The 20,876-nt window shown below is 40.6% G+C and overlaps 1 protein-coding gene across 1 annotated transcript in view; it reads left to right on the top strand.

Annotated features, from left to right (window-relative positions):
- Nucleotides 1-19,873, top strand: part of RFX3 (regulatory factor X3) — a 1,639,608-nt gene extending 1,619,735 nt beyond the window's left edge. Inside the window, exon 18 of the mRNA XM_044061098.1 lies at nucleotides 16,354-19,873. Coding sequence (XP_043917033.1) covers nucleotides 16,354-16,592 — 239 coding nt within the window. The 3' untranslated portion in view covers nucleotides 16,593-19,873. The remainder of the gene's footprint in view (nucleotides 1-16,353) is intronic.
- Nucleotides 19,874-20,876: the final 1,003 nt, after the last annotated feature.

Raw genomic sequence — 20,876 nt, 5'->3', positions numbered from 1 at the left:
ACGTGAAATTCACATTTATGGACTTAGGAATGAGGTGCTGTCAGTCGCCAGGAGTCCCCAAGAAGCAACAATCGCAGGAGCAGGATACACATGCACATTGGTGGGCATGCAGACAGACTAACCAGTAAAGACAGTCACTCAGACTCTTGAGTTTTTTTCTCAGTGCTACTTGTACAGTATAATAGCAACAGCATTTAGTTTCATTGTTATGAACTGGATTATTATACAGTACTGCTGAAGGGGAATTAATACGGAGAATTTAGCTTCTTTATTTTCCTTTGACACAGCAAGTGATGAAGTTGCTAAACATGTTCAGCTTAGTTATATAGCGTTATCATGTGAGAAGTTTATTTTGGTAATGCATTCACGTTAATGATGTGCTGTGTATCTTAAACTGATTTGTGATATGGATGCTTTTAATGACTGACTGCCTTTGAGCTCCCATGCATTTGAAATCCACACAGCCTTACTTTTTTGTGTAATATGTATGTGCAACATGACCAAAGGAAGCTAAGAAATCATATCTCTTTGTGCTTAACTTCCTAGGTTAAGAAGTATACTGAATAGCTGAAGATGAGCAATCCTTTGAGCTGTTTTGGCAGTTTATTTTTCCTAGAATAACAGTAAGCTCCAGCAGTGAAGTCACTGCTTATATGTGCCAGTGGATACATCACTGCCCATGGCTTGACTTATTCCAGGTCATAAGACTTTATGTCCATTGTTACTTAACCCTTAGTTTGCCTTAGCTATCTTCACTTTGTTCTGTACTGCTTGGCTTTTGACTGCATCTAGACAATCATGTGATTCTAATTTCTGCCATCACTGACAGCAATTCAGTTCTTCTGCCCAGTGAATGGAAAGAGAAAAGTTGTAGGCCTACCTCATCTCCCTTAAGATGACAGTGTTTGAAGGTACATAGTGTAGGGATAAGCTGAAGGGCTCTTTTCATAATCTCAGACTGTTGCTACAGTAAAAAGTGACTGAATCAGTGGATAGACATCGGTCACACCACCTTACAAGTAAACATACTCAAAGCAGTCTTCCTGACCTCACATTCTGGCAGCTCCTCTTTAACTTTGATTGCTAAGCTGCACTTCAGCAGCCATCTCGGAAGGTGTATCCATGAATATTTTCATTGACTTCCCATAGGCAAATGACAAGAACATGCTCAGGTCTGGTCTGTGTTAGTGGAACAGCCCCTTAAGAATCCTAACATGGGCTTGGCATTTCACATTTGGGGATAAGAAATAATCAGTCAGGGTTTCCTCTAAGTCCAGTAGAACTTACTGGGCCTACCTAGACTTCTTGTGCCAGCAGGGTTCACAGGATAGGCCAAACACTGAAGGTTTGCCAGTTGTCTCACGTCTGATGGTATTTGTCCTTCCAGATGAAGTTTACAGCCCCAGCACCACCTCTGGTGAGTTTTCCTGAGTGCAGGAGTCCTGTCTTCTGTCCCCTGACACTTATTTATTATGCACTTTACTACAAAATGTATCTAGCAAGCATGGGCCTACAATTTTAGGAATATATGGTGCTTCTTCTTTATTCTAAGGGTACTTAAAAATCCAAAAGCCCTCAGCTCTGTTAGAGATGAGGACAGTGAGCCCTTCTCTTCTTATACATCTCCCAATGACCCTTCTTTCTGATGGACTTCTAGTCTGATGAAGTCCATCATAGCCTTTCTTGTGAACCCTTTTCCTTTCCCAGAAATGTCTTATTGAGCCTTGGGTCATCTCACTCATGGTACTTGTCCTAAAAGAAACTATTTTTAATGTCTGCAAGCTTCTGGATTCTGCTCACAAGAAGGTAGATGCCCTCAAGTGGAGTGGAGTGAAATCCTGTTGAAGCATCATTGAGAAGACTCCTTTATAAGCTCTTTTGACCAACAAAGATCTCTGAGATCATGACACCATTCCACCTTACACCTCATAAAATGTGTCCGTGGACAGGATTGGCAAGAGGGTATTCTCCAATGCCCCACTGGGCTTTAATTGCACAAACTACTGTTTCACTTTTCTGGATTTCAGTTGTACACAGTATTTCAGGCACAGGAGAAGCTGAAATCCCTTCCCGTTTCTGAAATCAAAGAAGAGCTGGAGGAGACCATTTACCATGGCTTCTACAAAGGACTTTTGCATGGCCAACTGTAACTTTGATTGTGGTGATATTATGGGTAGGGTGGCAACCCTACAACTGCCTGTGTCAGATGGCTTCAATGAGGCTGTCCTTAAGCTAAATTCTCAGACAGACCATTTTAGACCCCCCCCCTCATCTGAGGAAAGTTTTTGGAGGTAGGCCTGAAAATATTTGATCATGGACCTCTGAAAGAAGAAATGGAAGATATCCATTCCAGAGAGTCTTTAGGGTGCACCCCAGATCCTTTCTTCTTATCCATCTTCTACTCCAATGTTACAGTTTTTGGATGGTCATCCTACAGTGTCTTATCCCATTGTTCTTGTAGAGTGCCTTGATGGTGTTACTAAACATGACTGACATTTTTTGTTACATCACTGTTTGGAGTTTACACAGGAGATTCCATTTGTTCCCTTTGAATGGTTATCACCTTCAAGTCAGACTGTTTTCACTTAGTCTTTCTTTCATGCACAGACTCTACTGTAGTTTCGCCATGGTGGTTGAAAACTTGCAGGAGAAGATCTGCATGTGTTCCATTACCTGGGTGATTGGTTTCTCATACCTTACCCAAGGAACTTCCTGGAAGCATCCCTGCTATGGAATATTTCATGGTTGCACTCCCTGGGAAGATAACCATAAATTAGAAGAAGTCATGCCTATCATCCTCTCAAAAGATTGTCTTTATTAACACAGAGCTGGATATTCTCCAGTATCTGTTATTCATGCCTTTGGGGAGGGATGGGAGGAGGGTCGTCATTGACTAGTGAATGTGCAGAGCAAGGTCTAGGCTTCAGACTCTGTTGTACCTAATGCACTTAATTGCTGCCATGCTCTTTCCGGAGTATTTAATTTACATATCTGATGATGCATGTGTTGCAATGCACTGTGAGGTGTTAAGTCATTTCACCGCTACCACATGACCATGAACATTCTTTCTGTGTTAGACCATTGTTGTGATGTCCTGAGGCGGTGGTTAGTTTCTCCCATTCTTCTGGTGGTTCTTCCTTTTTCTTTTTACTAATATAAATAACCATAAACGTACAATATACCTGAAAGTAAATGAAACTGCAACATTTCCTAATGTCACCTGAATACTTCTTGAAGTAATTATGCCATTGATCCACAGACCTGTTTTCCTGTTTTTGCACATCAGTTAGGTTGTCATTTCAAATCATCTAGAGCCAAGGTTCACAACAACGGGTGGCTAGTCCTGCCATCATCTTTCAAATATTAATTTATGCAGTTCCACTTTTTGTGTATGGAAATTTGTTGAAATGGCTCCAATGTTCTGAAATTAATCTCTTTGCTATTGTAAGCAGCAGGATGATCTAGTTTGTCTGTTAAGAATTTCATTTATAGCTTTCTAGTTATAGCAACAGCCACACCACTGCAGGGAATTCGATTTGCCACTGCTGTTACATATTCATTGACAGTCTCATCTGTAGTGATTAAAGTCAGCAATTGCAATGCATATGCTCCAGCAAAGAGGTTTATACATTGGAAATGTCCTGAACAGTTTTAGAGTCAGTTAATTTCTTTCTAGAGTTTGTAGTTGAACTGTTCTCATCCCTCATAGACTGAAGTCACTCTTTAGTATCTTTAATCATTTGGAGCAGAAAACCTAGGTTTCATTCCTCACGAGTGAGTTATCTCTGTATTATTTGGTGATTTACTTAAATTAATTTGCAGTATATTGTAGAAATAATTATGCTACCATTTTCCATAATTTCATCTTGTTGACTTTAATACATCTGTTCGAGTCTTGGGCAGATTGCCTCTAGGTTGCTATCTAAGTTAACAAACATTGAAACACTCCCACTATTTCACAGAAAATTTACTTGCATACCTTAAAAACAAAATGAGTGATACAAGTGTACCTGTTCTAGAGGCAGGGGTTAAGTCATACTTTACTTTTCTGACTGATCACTACACTGTGCTTATGGTTGTCTTCTTTAACCAGCTTCCTTCTGTGCTCTCTCTCTTTACTGAATGTTCTAATCGTTACATTATTTCTTGCAGTATCATTATACTGTTGCAAGATATTATTGTTTGTTGTATTGCTGATACAGTTATTATATTACAGCTTGATGTAACTTGCTAACAGATGCAAATAAATAAGTACATATGTGCACACACACATTTTCTGTTTTTAGATTACCCACTATTTTTTTTCTGTTCTTCACTTATTTATCCAGGACGTTCCCACTAATATGTTGTAATGTATTTTGTATGTATAACATTCTGTCTTTCCTTAAAAAGTACATCAGTCCAGAAATATTCCCAACGTTCTACTGTCTCTCAAAATCACAAACAGTGAATATTTGGAGTACTATTTCTGTATTATTTTTCAGTGCTGATTTTAGCATTTTCAAAAGTTATCATCAGAGAATTGTGTTTCCACCCTTTGCATGTAATGCTTTGTCCATTATATAAATAAAGCATTCCTTTCATCAGTTTTTCATAGAAGTGTAGGCTGAATAGATCAAGTCTGTTGATATGTAGTTCTGAAAGTCAGGAAGGGAAGTCTAGATAATAGTTTTATCCAGACTCTAAGCATGATAGGACAACTGTTAAGGATTTCGATATATTAACTGATACCATACTCACCTTTGATGCTCATTTGATGGGCACAATAATATACTGTTATGGTATTATGAGGAGCTGAGTGACACAGTGAATAACATTGACTCTGGCAGTTAATGCAGGGGATTAAGGCCACGAGTTGCGTAGGAGCTACTTCATGTCGTACGGGATTTGATTCCATCAGCTTTCATTTGCCTGGTTTGTAACTTTCAGTAAAGCCCTTAACCAGACAGTGCTTTTGACCAGTTGGGAATATGGGCTAGTGTCCTTAATGGTCTCCTGGCTGCATGCATAGTAACTAGCTGTGAACTGACTTTCTACACATTATCAGTCCATTAGCAGAAAAGAACAAATGTATACAGATAGTTTAACTCACCAAGACAGTCACAGGATAGGAATCCATACACTTGAATGCAGACTTCAGAGAAGATGAAGGGATACAAAGCATAAAAGATGACTTTATAAATTCTAGGAAATGTTGGGCAAGGGAGTTTGTACTTGAGTGGTTCTCCCAGTTAATGTTTGGGTAATTAAAATCATCCAATATCAGGGTGCTTGGTAGGACCTTTATGTTTCCAGGAATGCGGAGTGGGGGTTCTAGGACATGGTGGGTGATCTGTAGATAGCTATAATTTGAATAGCAGTTTTGCCCATTGTTAGTGGCACGTGAATGATCCCTGAAGCATCATGCTGTGCCACTAACCTGGTGGTGTGGGTATCCTTGATGAATATGGATACTCCCCCGCCTTTTGTATTTCGGTCTGGGTTTTGTGGCCAAAATGTATGGTATGAGTTGTAGCCTGGTAGTGCTGGGATGCTCTCTGGAGCCTTAAACCAGGTTTCTGTTACTGCACATATATCGATTTTATCCATACTGAGGAGTGCCTCGTGTGCGTGCATTTTGAGGTTTAGACTTCTGGCATTGAGTAGCATTGCCCTCAGTTTTTTGTAACTTGTGCTTTTTACGGTGGTGGGTTTGTCTTTTGAGCCTTGCCTAAAAAAGGCACTATGGGGGTGGCAAGAGCCTTGGCCAGTATTTAAAAGCCTAAGGGTGACAAGTGCAAGCCGTCTCTAGCGAAGCAACGTGGCTTGTCGAGCATGTCATCCCAGGCTGACAGACACTGGATCCCCTTTGAATGATACCAGAAGCTTAGCCAGTTGTTGAAATTGATCATTTTTTTCTCTATACCGTGGTATCATTCTTGGTGAGGGCAGGATGCTACTCATGGTCAGGGTCATACCGGCCTGGGCTACGTGATCAGAGAGCTCCTCCATGTCTCTTTTCATGTAGTCCAGGGAGGTACAGCTTAGGTCATTCACACCAACATGGACAATGACAGAGTCATATTTGTACTTGTTCTGGAGTGACCTGAGTGCTTGTGTTATGTGGCAGATCCTGACACCTGACAGGCAGCTAACAGTAACCTTCTCCTTGTTCAGTCTAGTGAGTGGGACGTCAGTGTGCCTGACTATAGATTCACCTATTACTAATGTGTTGGGTATGTTATTTTGCCTTAAGGGCTGTGATTGCATGGCACACTGGTTTTGTGAAGTATGTGTTTCATGGTTTGTGTTGGGGAGTGGAGGTTGCTTGGATGTCTACTTTGGAGGTCTCTGTTGCTTTTGCAGATTTTTATTTAGAGCCTCCTAGTATGTTTTTGTGCATTTATATGTGTTTTTTGCCAGTGCTGGTTTCATAGGTCTATGTGAGACTGGTGGTGTGATGCAAGTAATTCCCTTCTCCTCTTGACTGCCTGGTCCAGTCTTGGGTTGAGAGAGCTTAGCCTCCAGTTTGGCTGTAAAATTGCATCTCTCACATGTATTAGTGTTTGGTGGAAGGAGGAGAGGGTTGTCTGTGTACAGGAGGCAATTGTAACATTGCCTCAAAATGCCCAGATTCACCAGTTGGACCGGAGAGTACACCTGAAACTGCCCTTTGGATATGCCTGGATAGGTACGGTGAACTGTTTTACTGATTGGCTGGTAAGGTTGAATAGAGAGCTTTGTCCTTCTCTACAGTATATGAGCATGCAAGGACCTCCACAAGACTTGTGTGCCTCAACTGACCATGGCCCAAATACATTAAGGCCAACATAGGTAAAGGGTGGCTCTGTGCTCAGCCTATCAATAGGTAGGTTGGCTATTTGTTGCCGCTGTTGCCTACCTCTTAACTTTTGGCACTTGACACACTTGTGTATGGTAGTGGCAATCTGTTCATTTTGCACAGTGAGCCACAGACCAGCAGACCCTAATGGCACCTTCAGGTAAGTGTCTTCCTTGGTGGCTGACTAGTTCATGAAAATGATAAATGAGTAAGATAGCCAGGTGGTGGGTAATTGGGATCATCAAAAGATTTTATTTCTTTCCAAGGAAGCTTGCTTTATTCAAGTGACCAGCCACCCTCAGCATGTCAAGAACATCTGTCATGATATTTAGTCTGAAGAGAGGGCTTCCCTTGAAAAGCTGTTTTTGGTTTCCAAGGCATCTCATTTCTTCCGAGAAAGTTTCTTCTTGTATCTGTAGTATGATTAACATCTTCGCTTGTTCTAGTTCAGACATATTAGGTGGCCTTTCACACACGTGCCATCCATGGGAGTTTTGTAAATGGTTTGTTCTCTGAAAACAGCAGGCAATGTGAATTAATCGGCCCAAAGTTCATACCGGTTTCAACCAAGAGGAAAAACTGGAAGCAATGTGTCACAAAGTGCAAGACTGAATGAATATTAGTGCTTAGTGAAGTGACTTCAGAGTGAATTTCAGGGTCATTGTGTGGGTTTATAAGATGGCAGTTGTCAAGAGATGTTGCTGAAGGTTGAGTCATTAAGAGTTCTGGTCCTGTTAACCAAGAGGTTTTGTTAAGAATTGCAGCTGAGACTGACCTGGTAGCAAAATCTGCAGGGTTTAGCTCAGTTGGAATATATTGCCATTGCTCACATTTGCTGGTTTTCGTTATACGCTTTACCCTGTTCACAGCATATATGTAAAATCGATATAGCTTAAGACAACCTTACTGTCAGTATATAACCTGATGGCATCAATTTCAGTGCCCAGTTCATCCTTAGAAAGTCATCCATTTCCACAGCCAAGGTTGCACCACATAATTTGAGTCTGGGGATGGTGTGTTCAGGTCTTGGGGCCAGTTTTGCCTTTCCCAACAAAAAAACCTACATGAGGCTAACCTACAGAGTCAGTTACCTTGAAATAGGCCACAGCAGCTATAGCTTCTGTGGATGCATCAGAGAAAATATGGATTTCTTTCCGTTGACATCCTGTAAGTAAACCAGGAAGTAGGAATGTGGGATGTAGAGTTGTTCTAAAGCCTTCAAGGATTTCTTCCACTTCTCCTACTTTGGCTGTAAACTTACAGGTAATGGAGCATCCCTGTCTCTTTCCCTTTCAATGAGCTGCCAAAGTATAGTTCTTCCTTGTATGGTAATTGGGGTCACTAAGCCTAGTGGGTCATATAGGCTATTCACTTGAAGGTAGGACTCCACGTCTGGTGAATGGCATTTCAATGTCTGAGACTTGGAATGCAACTGTGTACAAAATCATGTCCCAGTGTAAGTCAAGACACCTTTGCGTAGGTGGCATATCCACTCCTAGATCTATATCTTTCAAATCCTTTGTTCGGTCGTCTCAATGGAAGACCTTCATCACCTCCCTACTATTGGATGTAATCTTATGAAGCCTGAGGCTGGCCTTAGACAACAGCTGCTGAGTTGTTTTAAGCAAATCACTGGCTTCTTTTGCCGATGGCAGAAATGTAAGTGCATCATCCACATAAAAGTCTCTTTCTACAAACAGTTGAACATTGGAGCTTGGACTTCATTGTTGAAGTCGTTGTTGTAATACCATAGGAGTCTGAGGTAGTTTCTGTGATCTTTATGAACGATGAAACAATAGAACATCTGTTAGATGTCAGCTGTAACTGCAGCAGGTTTCTTCCTGAACCGTATCAGCACTCCAGCGAGGTTGTTGGTAAGGTTTGGTCCTGTAAGAAGAACATTGTTAAGAGATATACCTCTATACTGAGCACTAGTGTCAAAAAACACTTGGATTTCTTCTGGCTTGTGTGGATGGTAGACACCAAAGGATGGAAGATACGAACATTCTTCTGCTTTGCTAAATGGTGGAGTTGTTCAGCATGATTGTTATCAAGCATTTTCTGCATAAATGTTATGAAGTGCTTACTCATCTCCAGTTTGCTCTTTAATGTTCTCCTCAATGTAGCAAACCTTGACATGGCTTATTCTCGATTATTCGGCAGAATAGGCCTTGTAGTACGTAATGGTAAAGGAGTTCCCAGCTGTTGGAGCTATCCTTGAAACATTCTCTATTCATCATATTGATGAATTCTCTTATCTTCAACAGAGGGAGCTATCTTTTTGACATCAGCAGTAGACTGGAAGATGTTGTCTCCAAGACCATCTTCAGGGATTGTGTGGATGAACTCTTGTATGATCAGACACCTCTGTGAGCAGATTAGCTCTCTCTTTTACATAATAGTGTCATGGGCATTGTCTGAAATAAAATGAGCACCCATTTCCAAGCATGCTGGTCCTGTAACAATGGATGCTGTAGGATTTACACATTTTATTCATGCAGACATCTCCCACAATAACCAATCCTAAACCAAGTCTTTGAGCATAGGGAGCATCATTAGGACCACTGCAGTATTGGCGTACCTTGTGAACTCTCAGAATATCTCTGCCCATTAGAAACAAGATGTTAGCATCCTTGTCATGTGGAGGAAGGTAATCAGCTATGTGCTTCAGATGAGGATGGTGCTGAGCAGCTTCAGGTTTTGGAATCTCTTCTCTGTTATTTGGCAGCTGATTGTATTTGATCACTGTAGAAATGGAAATTGAGTGTTGCCTTGTATCGCCGCTACAATAAAGCTTTTCGCTCTTCTGTCTGTAGTATTCAGTGCATGTACCTAACGTGTACGGTGCCGAGTTTCCTTTTATGTTAAACAAATCAAAGAACTCTGGACTTGTGAGAGAATGTTTACTCTCGTCATCTAAGAGAGCATACATTTTAATAGTTTCCTCTGGATGTCCTTTGGGGAATGCTTGAACAAGGCATATTTTAGCACAGGATTTCCCACAAGGACCTTCTCCACATACTTCAGTACACTTAGAAGATACAGCTGTTGATCCTAGCTCAGAATTCTCCCTGCCATACCTAAAGATGGGGTTAGAGCCTTCTTGAGGAGAATATGGATGTAGAGCTGTAACATGCTGATTGCTATTACACTCAGAGTAATTGATAGTAGCCTTACAGTCCCTAGCAAAGTGTGCCATTTGTGCAGAGCACTTGTAACAAATTTCGTACTTTCTAAGAGGTTCTTTGCCCTCATGTAAGGATTCTCCTCTCAACACATGACACTTCTTAAAGGAGTGAGTTTTTTTTATGTAATGTTCAATGGCGAGTTGGATTGGACTGTCAACTTTCTCATCTGTCACACCATTGTTGACAGATGAAGTGTTGTGCACAACTCCTGTCTTGTGAACAGAAATAACATTGCTCAAGTTCTTGTGCTTAACACTGCAGGTGTCATACCTTGCAGGTGTTAAGGGTGGGGCATATACCTCATTAGCAGAGAAGCTTGGATCACTCTTTGCCCTGGCGATAAATTCAGAGAAAGGCGGAAATGAGACTTGATGTTGCTTGTACCTGGAACCTGCTAAAGTCCACTTTTCCTGCATGTTGTATGGCAATTTTGCAACCACAGGGTTCACATGAGCAGTATCTAAAGACCTGGTAGCTGTGGATCTGGTTTGGCAATCTCAAGTTCAAGAATAAGAGTTCTTGCTGCTTGCAGTTGCCTTTAATGGATAATTTAGGAAAGTTCTGCAGTCTTTTAAATAGGGCAAGCTTAGTAACTTCTGAACTTCCATATGTTTACTCTAATCACTCCCAAGTAGTGGTGAGACCCTTGGATGGATCGTCACTATAGACAGTATTCAGTCTTCTGACATAATCAGCTGATTGAGGCCTAGCCATCTTATTAACAAATCCAATTCTTCCAAGGGTGAGATGTCCAAATATTGAATTGCTGCCTTGAAGGTAGATTTCCAGCTCCTGTAATTCTCTGGGTGGTCATCAAATATTGCAAGCCCAGTGTTAATGAGCTCTCATCGGATCATGTACCTTGCAAAATCTAACATGTCAGATATCCTTCTATTCCCGTGTTGCTGTTTTCATAACATGAGGGATTCCCCACCTAGGCGACCTGAATGTCCAGCCAGTATATCAAATGCTTAAGCTGCTGCTAGGTACATGTGACATTGCACATAGGATGCAGCCGACATAGGCCATAAAAGTGACATCTGCACGTACTGCCCTCAGAACTGAATGCCCCAGTCAGAACACCAGTCCAAGGATAAGAATTAAACCAAATATCTTACAAAGAAAACCATGAACCAAGGGGGAAGGTGGGTGGGCTAGAATACTGCAACATGGAAGAGAAGCACTTCTCAGCTCTTCTGTGGATCACTAGTGATATCTGCATTGCTTACTGTACTTATTTCCTTGTTTCACTTGAAAGAAAGTTACTGTTTGTCGTTTTTGCATTTAAGTTACCTGTAACACATTGCACTTAAGTTACCTGGCACTTGCTCACTAAAGCAATTATATAAGTCAGCACTAAAAATTAAAAGCACTACACCCTCACTTCCCACTGGCCCTGGTTTTCAATTATTAAGGAATTCCCAATATTATTCTTGCATGACCAAAGGTCAGTTGTCAATCTCCTCTCCGGTCCAGCTGGTGAATCTGGGAATCTTAAGGCAATGTTACAACTGCCTCATGTACACAGACAACCCTCTCCTCCTCCCAACAAATTCCAACACATGTGAGAGATGCAACCATATAGCCAAACTGGAGGCTAAGCTCTCTGAACTCAGTACTGGCATAACCAGTCAGGAGGAGAAGGAAACCACACTCACTACAATTCTAGTCTCACATAGACCTACCACGACAGCAAACCAAACACATAATCACACAAAAACATACTCGGAGGCTCTAAATAAAGATCTGCCGAAGCAGCAGAGACCTCCAAAGCAGACACCCAAGCAGCCGCTACCCCAAAACAAAACACGTGCAACACATATCTCACAAAGCCAGTGTGCCAAACAGTCACAGCCCTTAAGACTAAACAACACACCTGATACACTTGTAATAGATGACTCTATCGTCAGGCACACTGACGTCCTGCTCACCAGGCTGAACAAGGAGAGGGTCACGGTGAGCAGCCTGTCGGGCGCTAGGATCCACCACATAACACAAGCACTCAGGTCACTCCAAGGCAAGTACAAATATGACTCAGTCATTGTCCATGCTGGTGTGAATGACCTGAGACGTACCTCCCTGGACTACATGAAAAGAGACATAAAGGAGCTCTCTGAGCATGTAGCCCAGGCCGGTATGACCCTGACCTTGAGTAGCATCTTACCCTCACCAAGAATGATGCCACAATATGAAGACAAGATGATCAATTTCAACAATTGGCTTAAGTACTGGTGTCATTCAAAGGGGATCCAATGCCTGTCAGCTTGGGATGATATGCTTGACAAGCCACGATGCTTCGCTAGGGACGGCTTGCACCTGTCACCCCTGGGCTTTCAGATATTGGCAAAGGCTCTTGCTACCCCCATAGTGCCTTTTTTAGGCTAGGCTCAAAAGACAAACCCACCTCCATAGGTATCACAAGGGATAAGAAACTAAGAGTAATGCTACTCAACGCCAGAAGTCTAAACCTCAAGATGCACGCACTCGAAACTCTCCTTAGCATGTAGAACATTGATATCTCTGCAGTAACAGAAACCTGGTTCAGGGCTCCCGAGAGCACCCCAGCACTACCAGGTTATACCTCATACCATGCTTTTCAGCCCCAAAACTTGGACCGAACCACAAAAGGAGGGGGAGTATCGATATTCATCAAAGATACCCACACCTCCAGGTTGGTGGCAAAGCACGAAGCATCAGAGACAATCCATGTGCAAATAACAGTGGGTAAAACTGCCTTCCAGTTTATAGCCTGCTACAGACCACCCTCCCAAACCCAGGAACCCCACTCGGCCTTCCTGAGAACACTGGAAAATATGAAGGTCTCTCCAAACACCATTATATTGGGCGACTTCAACTACTCAAACATAGACTGGGAGCATTACTCTAGCTCCAACACCCTAGCCCAAAGGTTCCTAGAATTTATAAACTCAAATGCTATGGAACAACTTGTTACCACTCCCACAAGAGGGGAAAACATACTGGACCTGATCATCACCAACATGGGGACTCTATGCTCCAGGCCAGAAGTGTATCCCTCACTGGTAAGATCAGACCATAAACTAATCTCACTGGATATTCACATCCCGACCCCACCCCCTGCCCAGAAAACCACAGTTAAAAACTTCTCTAAAGCAAATTTCACACTCCTCAAAATTGAGGTGGAATCCTTCAAAGCCCCCGGGCCTGTGGAAAATACGGCCCAGACCGCAGAATCCTTTATAAATGCATTCTATGAACACCTTCAGGAATGCATGGATCATGCGATCCCAAATAAAACCAAGACCCAATCCTCCAAAGGCAGACGTCCTGTCTGGTGGACCCCAGCCATAAACAAACTATACAATAGAAGGAGGAAGCTACTAAATGATAGAGCAAAATCCCAAAAAGGGAAGGCATCACTGATCAGTATTAGCAAAAAACTATGGGTACACATAAAATTGTCTAAGGCCAGCTTCGAGAGAAAAATTGCACAGGACACTAAGGATAATCACAAGGCTTTCTTTAGTTATGTTGGGAACCTGGGTGGTAATTCCCAGATATGCTCAGAATTAGTCCAAAATGACAAAAAATACGCCGAACCCACAGACATTGCCAATATCCTAGCTGACAGGTTCAGCGCAAACTTCTCCCCCCCTCCCCACCAAAAGGGCAAATATCTATCCCAGCAGAGTGCTGCCCCCCTGACATCTGAGATGCTCAGGTAAGAGCCGCCCTCTCCAAAGCAAAAAACACAGCATCAATGGGACCAGATGGTGTCCCGGCTGCGCCCTACATGAACTCCAAGAAGAGCTAAACCCAAACATAAAACTACTGTTCAATCTCAGCCTTACTACAGGATATGTGCCCAAAGAGTGGCGTACAGCAACAGTGGTCCCTCTCCATAAAGGTGGTGCCTCAACGGATCCTGGAAACTATCGCCCCATAAGCCTGACTAGCTTGGTCTGCAAAGCTATGGAAAGGATCATCATGGACCTCATAAATAAAGATATTGGGGACCTACAGAACACTGGATCCTACCCAGTTCGGCTTTGTTAAGGGCAGATCCTGCCTCTTAAACCTGGTTGATTTCTTTGAAACAGTCACCAAGGCCATTGACGAGGGAAGGTGGTCCACACAGCCTACCTGGACCTCGCAAAGCCTTCGATACAATACCCCACTGGCATTATAGATAAGCTCACCAGCTTAAATATAAACCCCTATGTCACTAGATGGATTGCAAACTGGCTCAAGGACAGAACCCACATGGTTAGAATTGCTGGAGCCATGTCAGACTCCAAACCAGTTACAAGTGGTGTCCCACAAGGCTCAGTCCTGGGACCTCTCTTGTTCGGTATATATTTCTCGGAGGTACAAGCCAACACGGAAGGACTGTGGCTGACCAAGTTCGCAGATGACTGCAAACTGGGCCATAATCGACTCTCCAGCCGACACAAGCATCCTCCAAAAGGGCCTCATAGAAACAGACAACTGGTGCCAGAGCCATGGCCTCAAGCTAAATGCCAAAAGTGTATAGTCATCCCTTTGGCAAAAACAAAGTGCCCATAAATTACCACATAGGTGGTAATCCATTAAGTACAGAAGAAGTAATTAGGGACCTGGGGACCCAAGTTGATAGCAATCTCTCATTTGACAACCATGTGGCCAAAGTGGTTAGAAAAACATTTTATATAGCCCACCTAATCATGAAGGGATTCACATCTAGATCAGCGGAGGTCATCGTGCCTCTTTACTCATCCCTCATCAGGCCCATAATTGAGTGCAATGCCCCTTTTGGGATGTACCTTACCAGACACCTGCAGCAACTGGAAAGACCCTAAAAGTACCTCACCAAGAGGATCAAAGGGCTCAAACAGATGCCATATGCTGCCCGGTTAAAGAAACTCCAGCTCTACTCAGTGGCATACCGCCTGTTCAGAGGCGATCTGTGCCTGACGTATAAAGCCATGTCCAACCCGGAATTAATGGACATGCTGCACCTCAGAAAATCCAAATCCCATCGAGCTACGCTTGAGAGACTTGAACCTCAGCACTGAAATAAATAGGACATGCTGGAGGGACAGATTCATAACCCAGAGGCTCCCTTCACTCTGGAATAAAATCCCAGTCCAGGTTAGGCAGAATCCCTCATTGACTCTCTTCAAGAGGAATCTTGATGAGTGGATGGGAGATCGTAGGTTTACACCGGGTATCACTTCTGTGTTACTGTTAGACAGAGGCACAGTATACTAACCTCGAAAAAGGGCATAGCAAAATAAATTTAAAATGGGTGGCGAAAGCCAAACACATTCTGGCTAGGCTTATAAATGCCCTAGGGCAGATAGCCTAGTATGAACCTATGAACCTATGGTTATGGTAAGATTTTACACAGCTATTCTATGTCCTTCTATTCCCTTGTTGCAGTATTCATAACATGAGGGAGCGTACCAAAGCTCATGAGTGGGAAAGGGAGGTTGGAGCACAGGAAGTCTCCATGAAACCATTTAGAATTGCCTAGCAAAAGCTGCTCTGGATCTGGAGATAGAGTCCAGGTTGCAGTGTTTTGTGAAGATGTTTAAACTTAGCAGCTAAGGCCGCTGCTTCCTCACATTCCTTTTGAAGGACTTCTAACTGGACTGTTTTATTCTTTCTTTTATCCTTAACTTGGCTTCCAAAAATAAAATGTGCTTTTGTTGATCAAAGAGAGTAATACTGTTTAGCTCCTGTAGTGATTCTTCTGTGTTAACATTCAATAGAAATGCAGAATACTTATGAGTCTCTCTTATAATTTTCATAGGAAAGTTCTGCAGCCTTTTAAACAGGGCCAGCTTAGTAACTTCTGTAGCCTTGCAAGCACATCCTTTAATTGCTCTACGTCACTGCCATATTTTTTTCAATATTTTTTGTTTGCATTTGTGAATATAACACTTTGTATGTAATACTCTATTTAGTAGATTTGGTTCATTTGTGCAGGAAAAACAGTGGTTTTGTTTTATTTCTGCATAATTCATAGCTGTGGTTTCTTATTAATGTAATAAAATGTGCTCATCATTTTCGTATTTTTTTTTTTTTTTTTGCTTCATGTACTCCTGCAGTTATCCCCTGTTGTGAATTATATGCATCCAATAGAGTAGCAGGTTCAAATATGGGAAAAAAAGAAATAAATAACAGAGGGACCTCATAAGATGTAAGAACAAGGAGGAACAGATATTTTAAGATAACATCCTAACAAGACATTACAAATCATTTAGCTGACAAAGTAGCAGTTGTTAAATACATAGTGTGTTTTAAATGTGTTCGGACATAGTTGTATTTGAATTGTTTCGATAATCTATTGATAAATTATTTTATTTTTTGCTTTTGTCACAGATGAAGGCAGTGAAGTGGAGAGTGAAATAGATGAGGAACTAGAGGATTCTGGAGAGCCTCTTGTAAAGAGAGGAAAACACGAACTGAACCAGGCACTGCCAGTGGGCTGCGTGCAGACTATGCTTGACAGCACATTACAACAGACCCTTCTGAACCCACTTCATACAGAACACATCATCTCAAGTACCCCAACTATTAGACAGTGCACTACCACTGGAAACACGTACACAGCAGTTTAGTGACTATGGGAATAGGTTTTCTGAGTACATTACCACAAGTAGCACTGGCCATAGCAACTCATAGGCTGCCAGATGCTTCACAGACTGATTTGGAAATCTGACTGTTGACACATTAGCTATGCTGAATGTTACCTTCCCCCTTACTTTTAATTCATGTAGATATATAAATATGTAGACGTATATATTTGTGGATCCTTCTGCTTAAGTTTATTGAATGTTGTAGGCTGTATTTAGCATAACATTTCATGACCAATTCAATCAAGAAAAAGTTGGTTAAGCTGTTTTTTTTCTTTTAAAATAATTTAACATTAAACGTAGATTTAGATGTAGGTATTAAGTGATAGGCATGTCAGTTAATGTATATATGATTTTATATTGTCTTTTTTAATAGATACACTTCTGTGAAATATTTTAAATATAAATTTTAATGAGTTAAAAATGAAGGCACACTTAACAGCAGACAGTTTAAAGAATTTTCTAATTAACTGGTGCTTTAAGGTAGGCAGAGCTATGTAATACTATTACATATATTCACTGAATCTCCTTTAGCAGTATGGAGACATGGGATTTAGTTATTTTGTTATATAGGAATTTATAGTTTGTTAGTCCTGACAGTGCTGTATACTTGGATTATTTTTATGTCCTTTTCATACAGAACATTCCTCTTTTCAGCTTACTCTAATGAAAGTAGAGGTTTCTCTGAGTTGGCTGCCTCAGTCTATAACATGTTAATAGTGCTCTGTTATGTTTTAGAACAGTTTTACCTTACATAAGCAGTTTGCTTGGTTGTTAACAGAACTCCTACCACCACGGCCACCTCCACTGTGAACAGTTTTCTCGTGAGGCTTACTGCGACATTTATTTGATTAGGATTTGTAAACTACTTGGAAAGTAGTGGTACTGAGTGATTTTTGTAACACCCCCATTCACTTTCAACAGTAGCCCATCATGGTATTGTGTTTAGAGTTGCTAAAGTCAAGCTGGCTTAATTTATGCACAGAGAATACTGACAACAGCCATGTCCAAAATGCACTGCATCGTAGCCTGTTGCCATTTCAGGTACAGGTAAGTAAATGACACCACAACCATTAGTTAATTTAAATCACAGTAAATCCAGAAACACTCTGTTGAATAACGTCCAATGCAAACAGTAAGAAAGGAGCAGTTAAATTATGAAGTAAAAAGGCTATAGGGATGAAAATGGAGTGTACCGTAACAGTGTCATTTCAAAGAGATGAAACGATAAAAACAATGAGCTGATCAACAAAAAACAGATTATGAGTCGTGAGTATATCAGAAAAGTGAAAAGATGAATCCAGATTCCAAATGGGTAGATTTGGATAGATCATAGAGGCTTTCAAGCGGAGAGCTGTGGCTTGCTTTTGCTGCTAACTGGTCAGTTAATTGGGCAAGCCTGTTTTGTTACTAATTAGTGCATTACTTGGAAAGGAAGACAAAGTAAGTGAATGGTAGGGAGGGAAGTAGGGAGAAGACACAACTTCTATAACTCCTTATTGCAAAGTATAAGCATAAAAAAATTACCAAGTATCCTTAATAGACAGCTATCCTCTGCAAAACTTTCAAAGTAACAAAATCCTAGAAGTCCAAGGCTCAGGCAGAGACTTCAAACCTAAAGAATGTTTTCTTGATTGTTTTTACTTTTGTTTTATTTCTTATGCCTCATCTGAAATACTGCTGGCTTTGTGGGGTTGTGGTGGTGAGATGAGCTCCTATTAACCTTCTGCTGTTGAGTGATGTACTGTCATTATTTGTTTTACTGCTAGTACAAGGAAGACTATATTGAATTAATTTTTCTGTTGTATACAGTGATTTTATATGAGGTAAGCAGAGACCATTCTGCAGAAGATCTTTTCTTCTGTTCTGAAAGATGCTTGCTTTTAAAGTATTTTACTTTTAAAGTTAGTTCAGTTTGCTGCTGTTATGTATGATTAATGTAGAGTACAATGAATGTAGCAATCAGCATAGTATGTATCTTTAGTTTACTACTGTTTCAGAGTGATTGGACTACTCTACATACACATCTGTATGCATATGTACACATATATGTGTATACATGTATATATCTACAGTGTACAATGAATGAGGAATAGGGTGAAAAGGCAAGCTTCACCGTGTCCTTATTCTTAACTTGGTAGGATTAGTAGATGGCTTGACAGGCCATTGCTGTTGATGGACTGTACATCAGGGATCACCGTACCTCAGCTTTTCCATAGTGCCTTAATCAGAACAGTAACACTGAAATGCGTGTGTGCCTGTATATGTGTGTATGTCTGTTTGTGTGTGTGTGCGTGCACATATGTGTAACTGTTCAACAAGGTGTGCCTGTTTTTTTTTTTTTTTTTTTTTGTAATTCCCTTGGAAATGCTGGTAGACTTCAAGACTATGAAATGCATTTGGTATCCTTTCTAGTTAAACAGAGTGCATTTATTTACACGGTTAAAAAAAAAAACATTTTGTCATCATTTTGTGATTTGAACTTTGAGTATGGGGGAATGTTATGATGATCCACTCTGTTTTCTGAATTAAACTTGGTTTTCAAGTTTAATAAATGCTATTTCTTTGTAGCAGTGTCCTGTACACCTGCTGCAGGTTTTTACCAATACTGTTCTTTTTATTTATTTATTTATTTTGTGCACACTCGAAACGTAAAAGTGTGTATGTATAAAACAAGGGTTAATGATCTTACATGCAGGAGGTAATAAACAACCAATAAATTACACCAAAAATGTAATAATGTAATGTTGATGTACAGTTAAAACCAATGCATTTTCTGAAGTAACTAAATTTGAATTGATTATGAGAAAGCTGGCTAGCCAGTGTTAGTAGTGCAAGTTGTATGTGGTCTAAGCCAATAAAACTGAATCCTCAGTTGTCTGCAGTTAAACTTGGTGACCAGATATCTGTAGCAGCACACTGATCATTCTTTTCAGAGAGCTGGAGATGAACCTGAATTGTGAAATGCCTCTATCTAAAGAATTATGCACTTATGTATTCTGATGCACCAAGCCTCTAAATCCATGACGTTGGGCTTTTTTGGTAAACTTTTCTAAGCTACTATAACTTATTTATAGCATAAACAAATGTTATTATTCTCTTGAGAATCTGTGGTTATTAGATATTGCAATGGGGAATAATGAACATTATTTACACTAGAGGTTCCCCTTTCAAATGCAGTGTATAAAATGTCTGCAGGCAATCAGACTAGACCAAAAGCAAAAAAACAAACAAATAAATAAATAAAAGAAGAAGTGATATTTTGGTAATTACAATGCATTAACATTCTCATTTTTATATTATTTTCTTTTAATATAGATGTACTGTATTGGTTCAAATGTCTTTCTTTAATTTGTGCTAGTAAACCATTTTTATGTTAAATTTATTTATTAAGACTAGATTTAGAGTGTAATAAATGTGCAGTGTAATTGCGTATGCTAGATCTGGACACTTGGCTTGTGAAATCCGTCCAGTTTTATATTCAGTTAGTCACAGCTCTGTGTGGGCAAGATCAGTGGGAAGAAACTTAAAAGTAAATTGTTAAGCTTGCAGGCTGCCTGCATATTGTAATCCACTGCAGCACTGCATTGTAAGTTTCGATCTGTTGTGCACAAGTAGTTTGTTTCATCATATCTACTACTGTTTTCTGTTGAATACATTTATGATGCATTATGGTTAAAAATGTGAATAAACATGTTTTCCCATGTGTTTCAGTAAACAATGGTATATTGCTGATAGGGCTATGCTGTCTAGCTCCTAACAGCCAAGCGGCTTCTGAATGTAGCAAAATCATTCTATAGATGGAATTGTAGCTTTTTATTTTAGTTTGAAGATTACACCTGCTGATTTAAATAAGAAAAAAAAACTGGAATGGAAGAATAATTTCTGTAGTAATGTAACAATGAAATGACTTTCTTTGAAATGCCTTGTGTGAACCCTTTGAGCACAGTCGCAGTGTCCTTAGGGGACTTTTGCTGCACTATGGCTATATCCTGCATCATGTCAAGCTGTAGTGTGAAGGATATACTTCTTATCTTTATTTATTTTCCTTTCTTTTAATATGACCAAAATCAGTGGTTTTGTACTAATTTTTTAATGTAAAACATTCTGAAAGACGCCCCTTTTGCAAATGACCTGACGGTCTAGACAGGGCTAAAATAGAGTTTTTACCAGAAGCAAAAACAAATGAGGCAGAAATATCACTGTGTTAAGTTACTGGTGACTGTGAGCTCTCACCTTTGGATGCTTTGAGTTCTGAAGGTCACATCA

Source organism: Protopterus annectens, chromosome 2.part0, assembly GCF_019279795.1.
Source record: "Protopterus annectens isolate FY-2018-M chromosome 2.part0, PAN1.0, whole genome shotgun sequence".
Taxonomy (NCBI): Eukaryota; Metazoa; Chordata; order Ceratodontiformes; family Protopteridae; genus Protopterus; species Protopterus annectens.
The sequence above is the reverse complement of the archived record's forward strand: the minus strand, read 5'-3'. Positions and strand labels throughout refer to the sequence as shown.